The 12232-nt window shown below is 44.5% G+C and overlaps 1 protein-coding gene across 1 annotated transcript in view; it reads left to right on the top strand.

Moving 5' to 3' along the window:
* Positions 1–12232, top strand: part of LOC113205301 (calcium-activated potassium channel slowpoke) — a gene marked incomplete at its 3' end in the record, with an annotated part of 72767 nt that overhangs the window by 4881 nt on the left and 55654 nt on the right. The window contains 6 exon segments of the mRNA XM_052267930.1: positions 4526–4587; positions 4666–4762; positions 4855–4966; positions 5038–5189; positions 5261–5428; positions 8389–8480. Coding sequence (XP_052123890.1) covers positions 4526–4587; positions 4666–4762; positions 4855–4966; positions 5038–5189; positions 5261–5428; positions 8389–8480 — 683 coding nt within the window.

Raw genomic sequence — 12232 nt, 5'->3', positions numbered from 1 at the left:
AGGCCCACCCTCCTCGTCACCACCCACCCGCAGCGAGAGAGAGAGAGAGAGAGAGAGAGAGAGAGAGCGGGGTGGGGGTGGGGGGTGAAGAGAGATGAGGGAGAGGACAGCCGCGCCGCGGGAAAGCCCCTGTGAGCGCCGGGGTAGGCTGCCCCCCGCGACACCAGAGCCGTGCGGGTGTGCCTGGCGCCTACCCTCCCGGGCGCTCTCCGCCGGGCTGGCTCCGCTCCGCCAGCTCCGCTCCGGAGGGGCGGCTGAGCAGAAAGAGCGAGATAACGCGCCTCGTGTCGACTGCATCAAGCGGCGCTCAAATTAAAACGGACTCCCACCACATTGGAAACGCAAGGGCGTCAACATCGCACACTTGTAGGCGTGTGAATGCCCATATTCGCGAATTCGCTCATCGCACACCTAAGGGAGTATAGAGGTGTCAATTTTACTTTGAAATTCACACACTTGCGTGCCTCTATATGTGCCGCTCACACACCTGCAAGCTCGTCTTACCGGTGCACACCGATGAAAGCCGGCGGCTACTTTAGATAAGAAATTTAGAACGAGCCGGTCAAGTCATATTAACGGAACACGGAACACTGTGAAAAAAAGTAGGTATGTTTACAGGAAAATTTTCCCTGCCGCAAGTTGCTCGGCAGGTTGTAAAATTACAATTTGTAAAAATAAAAATACATGCAGCATGTATCGACTTCAAATCCCTTGGCGAGTAAAAAATGTGCTGTCGTAAATTTACAAAACTTAAATTATAATTCAAGCTTACAAAATTTTTCTAAATTTACGACGATATTTTTTACAGTGAACATTATTAATTGAAACGCTGAGCCGTGTTGACAAATCTGATCGGAAATGACGATAGAACTCTAAAGGAATCTTCGATGTGCGACAAGCCGGGTCGCCTCTGCCTCGCGACTTATTAAATTAGATAGGATCGCAAACTGAAAGGCGAGCTGAAAGAAAAGGGATTCAAAAGAAAAGTCATTCGTTCGGAAAAGTTATCCCCGCTCGTCGGCTTGGAACATCTGGAATATTCTTTCCGCTCGTCGGCAAACGGGCCGTGCTCGACAGTCGTTCGTTCGTTATCACATCTGATAAGGGCAATTACTGGCAAAATAGCGGGGCTCGGAGCCACAGTACGTACGCGTCAGGCGGTGGAAATTAACGATCCGAGGGGGGGGGGGGGGTCCCGGGAATCCCCTAATTGCGAATATTGTTGTTTTGGAATCCATGTTACATCCAATGGTCTCCTTCCAATTGATACTAAAATGTGACGCTAGCACAATCGATCAAAATAAACAAAAACAAACAAACAACACATACCGGCGGAAACACAGGTGTGTGAATGTCACACACTCAAAGGTGCGTCAACAACATTTGTACACATTAAGGACCAAGTGTGTGAACTTCAAAGAAAAATTCACACTCTTTACTCTTTTTCCTCAAGTGTACGATTGGGCATTCGCCGACGGGAAAATCACATAGGTTCGTAGCGTACGGGCTACTTCGTGGTATTTCTTCTGCCATTCCGGTTATTTCTCGCCTATTTCGGATTACTTAAGCGTATTTCGAGGTATTTCGGGGGTATTTCGGGGGTTATTTCGCGACTATTTCGCCTTTATTTCGGACTATTCCGGGGGACAGTGTACGAACTATTTCGCAAGGGATTTCTCCCTCGGCATTCGCACATCCAAAAGTGTGCGACATTTACACACTTGCGTTTCCAGTGCAAACAAACGGAATATGTGATCACAAAATGCACCAATTGGTGCTACATGCGTCACACTTATATTTCCGGTGCTTCTGCTGGATCTCCTCGCCTAACTTCAATAGACCACGGTCACGAGCAAAACTTTGTCACAGAGATGGGTTTTTACCGGTTTCACCGGTTTTCACAATCTTTATCCGTACCGTTTTTATCCGCTCTCTAGAACCGGACAAAGGCGACGTGGACAAAGGCCTCCACGCCTGGTGCAGCCGCAGCAACGCCTCACACCCCCCCTTCCCTCTCTCTCTCTCTCTCCAATTGCAGAGCGCAGAAAGCGAGCAGAAAGTTCGTTCGCTCGGATGACTCGCGCCTCCGGGTCGCTTTGAACGCGGTCGACTCACACTGTGAAAGATACTGTAGAACGGTATAATATGATACGGGAAAATTTTCCACTACACTAACTCTCAATAATGCCACCGTTATGAGTTCAAATATTGTATAAAATCACAGGAACTTTGCCCCAAAATTTACTCAAAATACTAAATTTAACATTATATTATAGAAATGCGATGTGATACAAGCAGAGCACAACTTCCGGAACCGACCAGGTTAAAATTAGTCATTATTTGCGCGCCAAAGTGTCCTTTCCCATTTAGTATGGCCGCCGTGCCCTGCTCCGCAACGCCGAGGCGCGCGCTACGCTCTGACAAAGAAAGCTCGTTCGGCTGGAAAACGGTGACGATGACGAGGAAGGGGAGCGGGGGACGCGTCGGGCCGGCTCGGAATAAAGGGAGCTGCACGAGGCGCAACGGCGCGGGGCTCGGGCAACCTAGAACAGCGTTTCGTAAGCCCAAAACGACTTGTATGTATACACCCTCCCCCCCCCCCCCAAAAAAAAAACAACAAAAAACACTAAGTTCTTGCAACAATAATTCAAGAGGTATACGCCACTTGAATCGAGGACATGCACGTGAAAAATCAAGGATCAAGTTCGCTGTACCTAGTCCAAGAACTCAGTTTTTATTTGAGTATAAAAAACACATATTTTGTTGTTTTTTTTATAACAGGAGAAAACAATTGCTCAATATTCACAATCTTCATAGTTTTCACACTAACATCGTTGCACTAAACTGGGTTGTTGAGCGTTGGGGAGATATCCCGCGCTGCGGGCGGTTCAACACTATACTTGTGCCCCGCTGGGGCCGCGCAGCGCGGTCAGGCCCACCCTCCTCGTCACCACCCACCCGCAGCCCCACCCGCAGCCCCAGCCGGGGGCCCGCCCGCCCCGCCCGCCCCTCAGCCAGGACCTTCAGAGGGTGGGCCCCGCCCGGGGTTGGGCCGATGACCCAGTTCGAGCCGGTATGGTGCAAGTAGCATCAGAGACGCGCTCTGGATGGGGGGGCCAGGGGCCAGGCGAAAGAGAGAGCGCAAGTCAAGTACACGCCCCTTTTACAGCAGGAAACTAACGTGTTAGTATGAATGAAGGGAAGTAATGACTCGTCTTTTCTCATGTCAGAAGAGCAAGAGTTTCTTGGAAAATGGGACAGGGGTGGAAGGGTTCGTGTTCTTACAACTAAACAATTCTAAAAAAAAATAATTGCTGATTAATTTTTATTTTTTTTACATGCATTTTAAAATTTCAAGTTTGATTACAAAACGTATGAGCAGGCATCGCGAAGGGCCCCTCGCCTACCTCGCCTCCGCTACGAGTATGTTTGCCCAACCACGGCCACCTCCGGAGGCGCGTGGCGAGGCGTGGCGCGGCATACTCGGGGCGCCTCGCTGAGATTACCTTGCTCGTTGACCTCCGGCAGGACACCTCCCGGCCCATCAGGGGCGCCTCAGGAAAGGAGGGTGGGGGGGGGGGGGAGCGCCATACAGGCAAAAGCGAAGAGAGACGCAAAAACCAGACAATTTTAACAGAACCCCTTCAAAAAATAAATAAATATATAAACATAGAACGATGCTCGTTGTTGTGTGCATCACGCTACTGCAATGGCGATAACTCCCGGCTCTGCTGTGCCTCCCCGGGTCCTACCCCCTACCCCCATTATTGAGCTGGTTGCAAATCAAAGCGCGGCAGTCAGCCACTCACACCCCTGGGCTGCTCAGCTTATTGGCCCCGAACCCCTTCCCACCCCTCCCGGAGCCGGATATTGGAGCAGTACCGAGCCGTCTGCATCACCTCATCTCCCTGGGGCCACACTCGTACAGACTGTAAAGGAAAGAGAGAGAGAGAAATTAGTCAGCAGTGATTATAGAGTGTTCTCTGTGAATCTTGAAACATACGAGGGGTGGATCACTGATTTTTTGTACATGGAATATTTAGAATAATTTTGGAATACTTGGAAATCTTTTGGAATATCTGGAATATTTTTGGAACATCTGGAATATTTTTGGAACATCTGGAATATTCTTTCACTATCTGCTGGACTATTGTCACTGGGACCTGAATACTTTTAGGAATATCTATGGATTTTGGGGGGAAATATCTTGGAATATTTCTCAGTGTTTTCAAGGAAAGGGGTCTACCCCCGGAAACATGTATAAGGGAAAATGAAAATTTCAACATTGTGTATACAGGACAATGAGTTAAGAAAGTCCGCGCAGGACGGTGCGGGCTCACGGCCCTGTCCCCCCTCTCCTAAGTCTCTGTCTCTCTCGCACACACACACCACCCACTGCCGCGCTGGCATCGACCCGGGTCAATGGAGTGGTTGCGTCGTCGAGAGGCGCAGCAGAGCACATCAAAGAGACATTATCATCGCCCACCATCGGGGCATCGCTAACATGTACTTTGGTCTGTTCCAGGTCGTGTTGGTGTTTATTCTTAGCATCGCTTCACTCATCATCTATTTCATCGACGCCTCAAGGTGAGCGACTCAAATAAAGCGACAACATATGATCGCGCGACAGTCTTGGGTAACACAATTTTCGATCCTGTTTTACAGTGAGGAGGTGGAAAGGTGTCAAACATGGAGCACCAACATCACTCAACAAATAGACTTAGCATTCAATATATTTTTTATGGTATACTTTTTTATACGAGTGAGTATTGTCCGGCGTTCTTTCTGGTGAGTTTCTGCTTCTCGAAAATATGCACGAGATAATGACACATTTCGTTTTTCTTTCGTATACAGTTTATAGCAGCTAGTGACAAGTTCTGGTTTATGCTAGAAATGTACTCATTTGTGGACTACTTTACGATACCACCCTCATTTGTATCGATATACCTTGATAGAACATGGATTGGTGAGTACTTCGGCTGCAACGCACAACGCCGCCCGCACCAAACATAGGCTCATCGGGCTCTCGTGTTCCAGGCCTGCGTTTCCTGCGAGCACTACGCTTGATGACTGTGCCGGACATCCTGCAGTACCTGAACATCCTCAAGACGTCGAGCTCAATACGACTGGCGCAGCTCGTGTCCATCTTCATCTCTGTATGGCTGACGGCGGCCGGGATCATCCATTTGGTGAGAAAAGTGCACTTTTCGGCGGCGGTGGAGAGAGGGATTCGAGTGTTGCAACCTGAACATGTCTGCAGCTGGAGAACTCGGGGGACCCACTGGAGTTCTCCAACCCGTCTCAGCTGTCGTACTGGACGTGCGTCTACTTCCTCATCGTCACCATGTCCACTGTGGGCTATGGAGACGTGTACTGCAATACAGTCCTCGGCAGGACTTTTTTAGTGTTCTTCCTCCTCGTGGGTTTGGTAAGTTGTCGGGAAATGAGAATTTCCTCATTGTTTTCTCTCTGAATTTGGAAACCGTGTTACGAGGGATGCTGTGACAAATTTCTGTTTAAGTCTCGGCGAGAAGGATGTTAATGGAAAACGACGCTCGAGTGTCATTACTTTTCTAGAGTTACACCGACAACTGAAGTCTTCAAAAGGCAAGCAAATGCAAGTGTTTGTTCAACACCGAGTCGCACACTAGCAGCTGTTTGACTGGAAATCTGAACACTCCCAGGTGTGCAACTTCTCAGTTTAAAGCCTGCAAGTACTTATATCGGTATATTGAATACACGCAAGCATCGGTGCTTGTCAGCTGGACACTTCAGATGTTAGTGTCGACATATCGACATATCATTTGACTAAACTAAACTTTAAATTATATAATGAAGGGATGAGATAGTTCATCTCACCTTTTGGACTCAGTTCATTTCTTTGCAATCAATATTTTGTTGTTTTATTTCGGGCTCTTAGTTCTTTTCATTGCAGCCAATAAAATGCTGTGTGTTCTGCTGCAGTTCGGCATGACACATTAATCTTTGCACGTCTTATGTCTTTCTATAACGCCTTTTTTTTCTCTCCGACGATACGAAACCAGATAACTCTTGGGGGCTTGTATTTCTTTGAAACGTGTAGGCCGTCTTTGCCAGTTGGATTCCCGAGATCACGGCGCTGGCAGCTCAGCGGAACAAGTTTGGCGGGGCGTACAAGCGGGAGAGACGGAGGCAAGCACCAATGCTTCTTTCTATTGCAGCGTATCCAGACGGTCATATTTTTTTTTCTGTTATGTTTTTCTCTATCTTTCGGGTTTCCTCGTAGCAGTTTCCTAATCCATGGAGGGCGTGCAGTCCCTCCAATAGGATTGCATAATTTGAAATGACAGGCCCGACAGTGCCGGCCCCACCTCTCCCAGCGCACTGTACATAGACTCACCGCCTTTTCCTAAACGCACAACGGTGTGGCGGAAAATGGGATACTTTTTCTTTTCGGATGATGTTGAGAATTTTGGGGCATAAATCGAAGGGATAATGATAAGCCCTTACCGATTGCCGTAGCGATACCAAACGGCCTTTAATTACAATTTATATTCATAAATTCTAAAAATCGTAAATGGTTGTTAGCGGTCAAGAGCCGCAAATAACGGAAAAAAGTTTTCCTGCCACGTCAGCAGCCTTTCCTGCTAAGTGTTTTCTAACTCCTACTCATCTCTATCAACTGTGACCGCTTTAAAATAAAAAGTGCCCGTAGGAAACGTTGCCGCACCACTAAACATTCGGAGCGGGCGGGCTTGAGAGGGTTCCCCATAACAGAGTGGGGCCGGCAACAACTGGACCTCTAGTCCATCTACCACCGTAGCCAATGTATCAATTTCTTGGTGGCATGCCTTGTTCGAATACAAGAATGTCAAAGTCGTCAGTTCGCACTAGCATTTTCACTATACTTTGTCTCCATGTGGCATAACTGTAATGTTCAGAATACATTTATCGTAATGAATCGAAACTAACTGATGGATGTCATGAATTTTCTATACCTTTTGTTTTTAGAGTAGACCTTTGTGCTAGAACTCACTGGCTGATTAAACTTCCCCGAGTAGTTTGCACAAGAGCTGCCATATTTCGCAACTTATTGCTTCCTAGCTTCTCCAGATTTACGAGTACTTCACAACAATATCCTAGTTTGGTGCCCAGCTCTTCAAGACCGAGGATTGATCACGGCACTCAGTTGGTGCCCCAAGTTATTTTAAGTAGGTTTTCACGCTTGCAGTATAAAAAATAATTCTCTAACAAAATGTCCTTTTCAAGTCAAAGTAGTATGTCTGAAATTTTAAATCCTAAACCGCAATCAAGGATGAATTACAACGTCATCGTGCCACATCAGTGCTTGTAATGGGTTTAGCGGTGTTATTTTACCAATACTTTATCTCTAGCCCGCTTTGTTGCGTAAATATTTTCTTTTATAATTGCTTCCAGTTTCCCCAAAATTGTGCAATTTTATCCGACATACAAGAAAAATACATGTAAACTACATGTTAAATCTATTTTACTGACTGACCCAAATGCAAGATATTTCGACTGGAAGCGCTAGCACAGATTTCTGTTCTGAAACACTTTTCGCCTTTTCAGTTGGTTGTTCTTGATGTGAAAAATGACGCGTGCATTTTTTGCGCATAAGGCTCTTTAAGGGGTCATTGTACAGATAATAACTATTTTTTTGTACATCACATGGTCCTAATCAACGAAAATTCGTTCGTGATAAAGGCACTTAGACGAAACATGACGTGCTAAATCACGGAGGATATCAAGAACGGAAACTGTCGGGGGAGGGGGAAAGGACAAAAGTATTAGGTTTCAAATGACTTCCCCCGTGTTCATAAGAACGCTTTCAATGACGTAGTTTTGAATATTTTCCTTTAAATTCATCCTATAAATTCTTAAGTACACGGACCTGGCCTAGTGCAAGAGCTGGTACAAAGCTGCATCTTGCGATTGTCTTTGTTGCTAGTCCTCACAATACATTCCATCCGGTCCAGCCCCTTCCTGTTTGCAGACTCCCCACCCGGCGCGCTCACCAAGAAACATTGGCTCGTTGGTGGATGAGAATTAAGTTGAATGGAAGCCAAAATCAATTACAAAATCCTGGCAATGAGGGCAGTTTTTATTTCTACTCCACAAAAAGAAAGCGAACCTCCAGTCTTTTGTTTCCTTTTTTTGTTTCATTTGTTATCTCTCTCTCTCTCTTTCTCTCTCATCGTTAGTTTTGTTTACCATGTCTGCTTCTACATGTCTGTGTTTGGCTCTCGATACGCTATTGTAGTGTCGAGCTGCCAGCTAACAAGCCATGGTTTCTGTGACGCCGGCGCAGTTTTCTCACCATGTCATGTCTCTATGTATATGTGTGTTCTGTGTCATTACCACACTCTGGGGTCACATCTGTGTGCGTAGGCCATATTCGCAAGTTGTATCCCCGAGATTATCGATCTGATCGGAACTAGAGCCAAATATGGAGGCACGCTGAAGAACGAACGTGGTCGAAGGTGAGGAACCCAGGCCAAAACCCAAGTGTCCGTCGCAAAATCTTGTAACTTTACGCCTACCTGTAATTTCTTTAGTGATTTCAAACGATAGGTGATTGACACCAAATTTAACTTTGAAATTAGTAGCATACCTTAACAATGGTCGTAAACATAAACTAGGTTAACAAAATAATTGAACCATAGACCTTATTCTTTTCCGCAATGCAACCGAAAAAATTAAATCAAACATTTGCTTGAGCTTTGTATACATAAAGAAATCAGGAGGCATCGAAATGGTTGCGTGATTTTGCTTCTGGCAGACAGTCATAAAACCCTCATTCATACCTTATTCCGCCTCTTCTCTCTGTCTGTCTTCTCGTCCCAGCCCCGCCCACACTGTGCGCCCTTTACGTATGATATGCATTTGGAGGCTGGCATCGCGCTCCGCCCGCCGCGGTGTTCTATTTTATTGTTGTCCACCGCTTGGTTGGGAATTCCCCTGTTTAGACTGGTGCTCATAGAATGTTTTTTGATGTCTGCCAATATCACACGTGGAATATTTTAATACGTTTGTTTTCAATGGTTCTTCTAGTTAGTTAGTATATCACCCTTTTTTGTACTCTTCTAGAGCATGTTTGGCTATCTGTGAATTTTAAATCAGACACAGACACAGTTTTGCGAGGTAGTGCCACCTGAGGCTAGCCGACAAATCCCCTCCCCGCACAACGCTCATTTCTCTTTGCAGGGTGGGTTATTTTCGCTGTCTCTTTTTCTAGTTCTATTGCACTGCATGCAGGCGGGGTTGCCTATCGTTTCTGAGCACGATGCCCTACGGTGCCCAACGAAAACACAATTTCAGTTTATCTCGAGATCCACGAAGGAGAGTAGTAAAGAAAGAAGAACCAGATCGGAAATAGATTTCCTAGTCGTAGCCCGTAAACAAGACTACAATTCTGAAATCTCTTTCCGGTTTACTTCTTCATTTTTCTCCACTTGCCTTCGTGGAGCTAGATTGAAATGCCTTATAGGAGACCCGCCTTCACGCCTGCATGCTATACAGTGTACCTGAAAAAAAAAGAAGAGTGCGCAAATCACCCACCCTGTAGGGCCCATTACACACAACCAAGATGGCGTTCATGATAAAACGTAATTTTTTTTATTCGTTTTTATATGGTATGCCAAGAGAAAAATTGTGGTAAGGGTGGCACTTTTAACTAGTATACTAAATACCAACCTGATTATCAAAAGCTTTTTTGGCATATACATTCGCTCAGTGTACAGATGTAGGTTACTTTAGATCATTATCAAAGAAACAACTGATTTCCCCCCGTTTATAAACAAAAAGCCAAAACATTTCGTAGATTTGAATAGGAATAAAATGGTAACAGCTAGACAAAATTTTTTATAGTGGGTCCGGGACATTATTTAATACACCTACAAAATGAGTTCTTTGAATCTACAAAACTGTCCTAAGACTTTTTATTTTATATTTAGGAATATATATTAGTTTCACCGTCGGCTTCTTAGGCCTAACGACAGATTTTCCTTGTTTCAATATTTTGAAATTGAAATACAGTCGAAATTTTTTTTGGACATGACCAAGGAATCCCGTTGATCGAAAGAACACATTTTCTGTCTGTAAGTGTGGATAAAGAGTTCACGAAAGGCAAGCGTAATTTTCACGCCAGGCGTGATTTCCACGCTCCGTACGCCTTATACGTAGCCAATCAGTAACCGACTGTCATCACGCTGGGCGTGAAAACCGCGCCTGGCTTGAGAATCGCGCTTATGTTTAGGAAATTCTATATCCACATTAAGGCACTTTCGAGACTTGACTGTACTGAAGACAAACACATTAACCAAGTAAAGTATGAGAGATTTTCGTGTGTTTCGCATTAGAGTATTTTACTCAATATTGAGACCGGAAATAAACACAAGATAGAAAAAACGCGGCAAACCGGAAAGAAAATACGATGACGTGTTCAGTGTTCACCTCATCTTTTTACTCTTGTCTGTGATATTTTATATTTTACTAATTTTATATCCGGTGTCATATTTTGGAGAACTAACTCCCTAATAGTGTTGTTTAAAAAGGGTGTTTCATAAAGGAGGGTTAGTGTAAACTTGTAATTTGAGTACAACTTTCTGAAAAATTCGAGAGGACATAAACTTCCAAAAAACCCTATTTATAAATTGAACATAACATACTCGAAACAATTTCACTTATACGAAGAGAGGAAACCTGACAAAACTAGAGTAGCCTGCCCTCGTCCGGTAGAGGTAAATTTTTCCACTTCCTCACCCAAAACGGTGTTACATGTGTAGGCAAGCCATATATTCTGTCCAGGTTGTAAAAAGCAGCATCCACAATGCTTTGTCATTGATGTGTAGAGGTTTGTTTCGATAATTTAAAAAAGTACTTTGTTTAAAGGCATGTACATTTTAGTATTTAGATAAATGAACATCCACTTCAGGCATTTGCTCGCTGTTTCATGGCACCGTTTTACAATGTGTAATTTGTTTATATTCCTAACCGACGCTTGCAATACATGTATTGGACGGTTAAGTGCATGTCCTAAACGTCATTCACTGCACGTTTTCAGCTACCACCCGGCTCAGATGGCCCGTTTCCTTCAATTTTCTTATCTGCATACTCTAAACAAGTTATTTGAGCTCTTGTCGTTTTTCATCACGAGCATGTTTGGATAGGGTGAAAAAAATAGTTCCACAATAGAAAGATAGCACAAAAAATTGCGCATCGGCGGTGGGTCCTGAGAGTGCCAGTGAAATATTCAAATGCATATCACAACTATTACCAGTCCTCACCCCACTGTTTCTCCTACCTTTCCTATCTCCGTCTCTCTTATTCCTCCTCTTCTTCTGCGGTCTTCTTCCTCTTTTTTCACACTCTCACAATCCGTAAACTTTTGTTGCAAACGCATCATACTTTTCTTTGAGAGAAACACGCAAACACGAATTACTCGACACCTCAGACCCATACACAAGAGTTGGCACAACGGGGTTGAGATTGAGAAAGAGTCTCATAAGCCAGTCGGAAATTATAACATGAGGCCATTTGATCAAGCAGACAAAGTGATTCATCCTTTGCCCCAAGACGAGTGGCACATGCCTCTTTTTAACTCTTAAAATTCAAAAATTTAACATCCGATTTGAGTAACAGAATGTTATCCCCATGTCAATTGAGATAAAAAAAAACACAAATATGAACAGACAATGAGCATGAAAAGTTATTTTCAGAACATTAATAATTGGCCCAAACTTTGCGATTGTCTTCCGCAGATTAGATTTTAATTCCTAGTAATGCATAGTGTAGAGTTACATTTCACACTTAAAGAGGACGAGAGGGTAGCACATTAAATGTATTTGGTAATAGACAAAGTATAGTAGTTTATACGAGAAATTAAGGTTTGTAGCGCGTGTGCCCACCCCCGGCCTCATGTATGCCTAGAGTCACACAAAGGTGCAATGACACGTTAACAAAGTAAATTCCAGAAAATCACAACACAGCAAATACAAAACACAAAGAGTTGTGGATGCAGTGCATTTCTGTAAGAAATTTGTGTGGCTCAGGGTGTAGCTAGGTCATAGGTAGATTAGCGCAGACAGTTTGCATCCTGTACTACGAAAACACTTTAACATAGTTGGGTTGTTTGATGCATGCCAAGCTGACGCTTCAATTTGCACATCACTAAGTCACGTACTAATCACTGCAACTCACACCAGTCTGCAGCAAAGAACGGATCGATGTTTTG

Source organism: Frankliniella occidentalis, unplaced genomic scaffold (assembly GCF_000697945.3).
Source record: "Frankliniella occidentalis isolate FOCC.00 unplaced genomic scaffold, Focc_3.1 Scaffold61, whole genome shotgun sequence".
NCBI lineage: Eukaryota > Metazoa > Arthropoda > Insecta > Thysanoptera > Thripidae > Frankliniella > Frankliniella occidentalis.
Note: the sequence above shows the minus strand (reverse complement) of the source record. Positions and strands in the feature narration are given on the sequence as shown.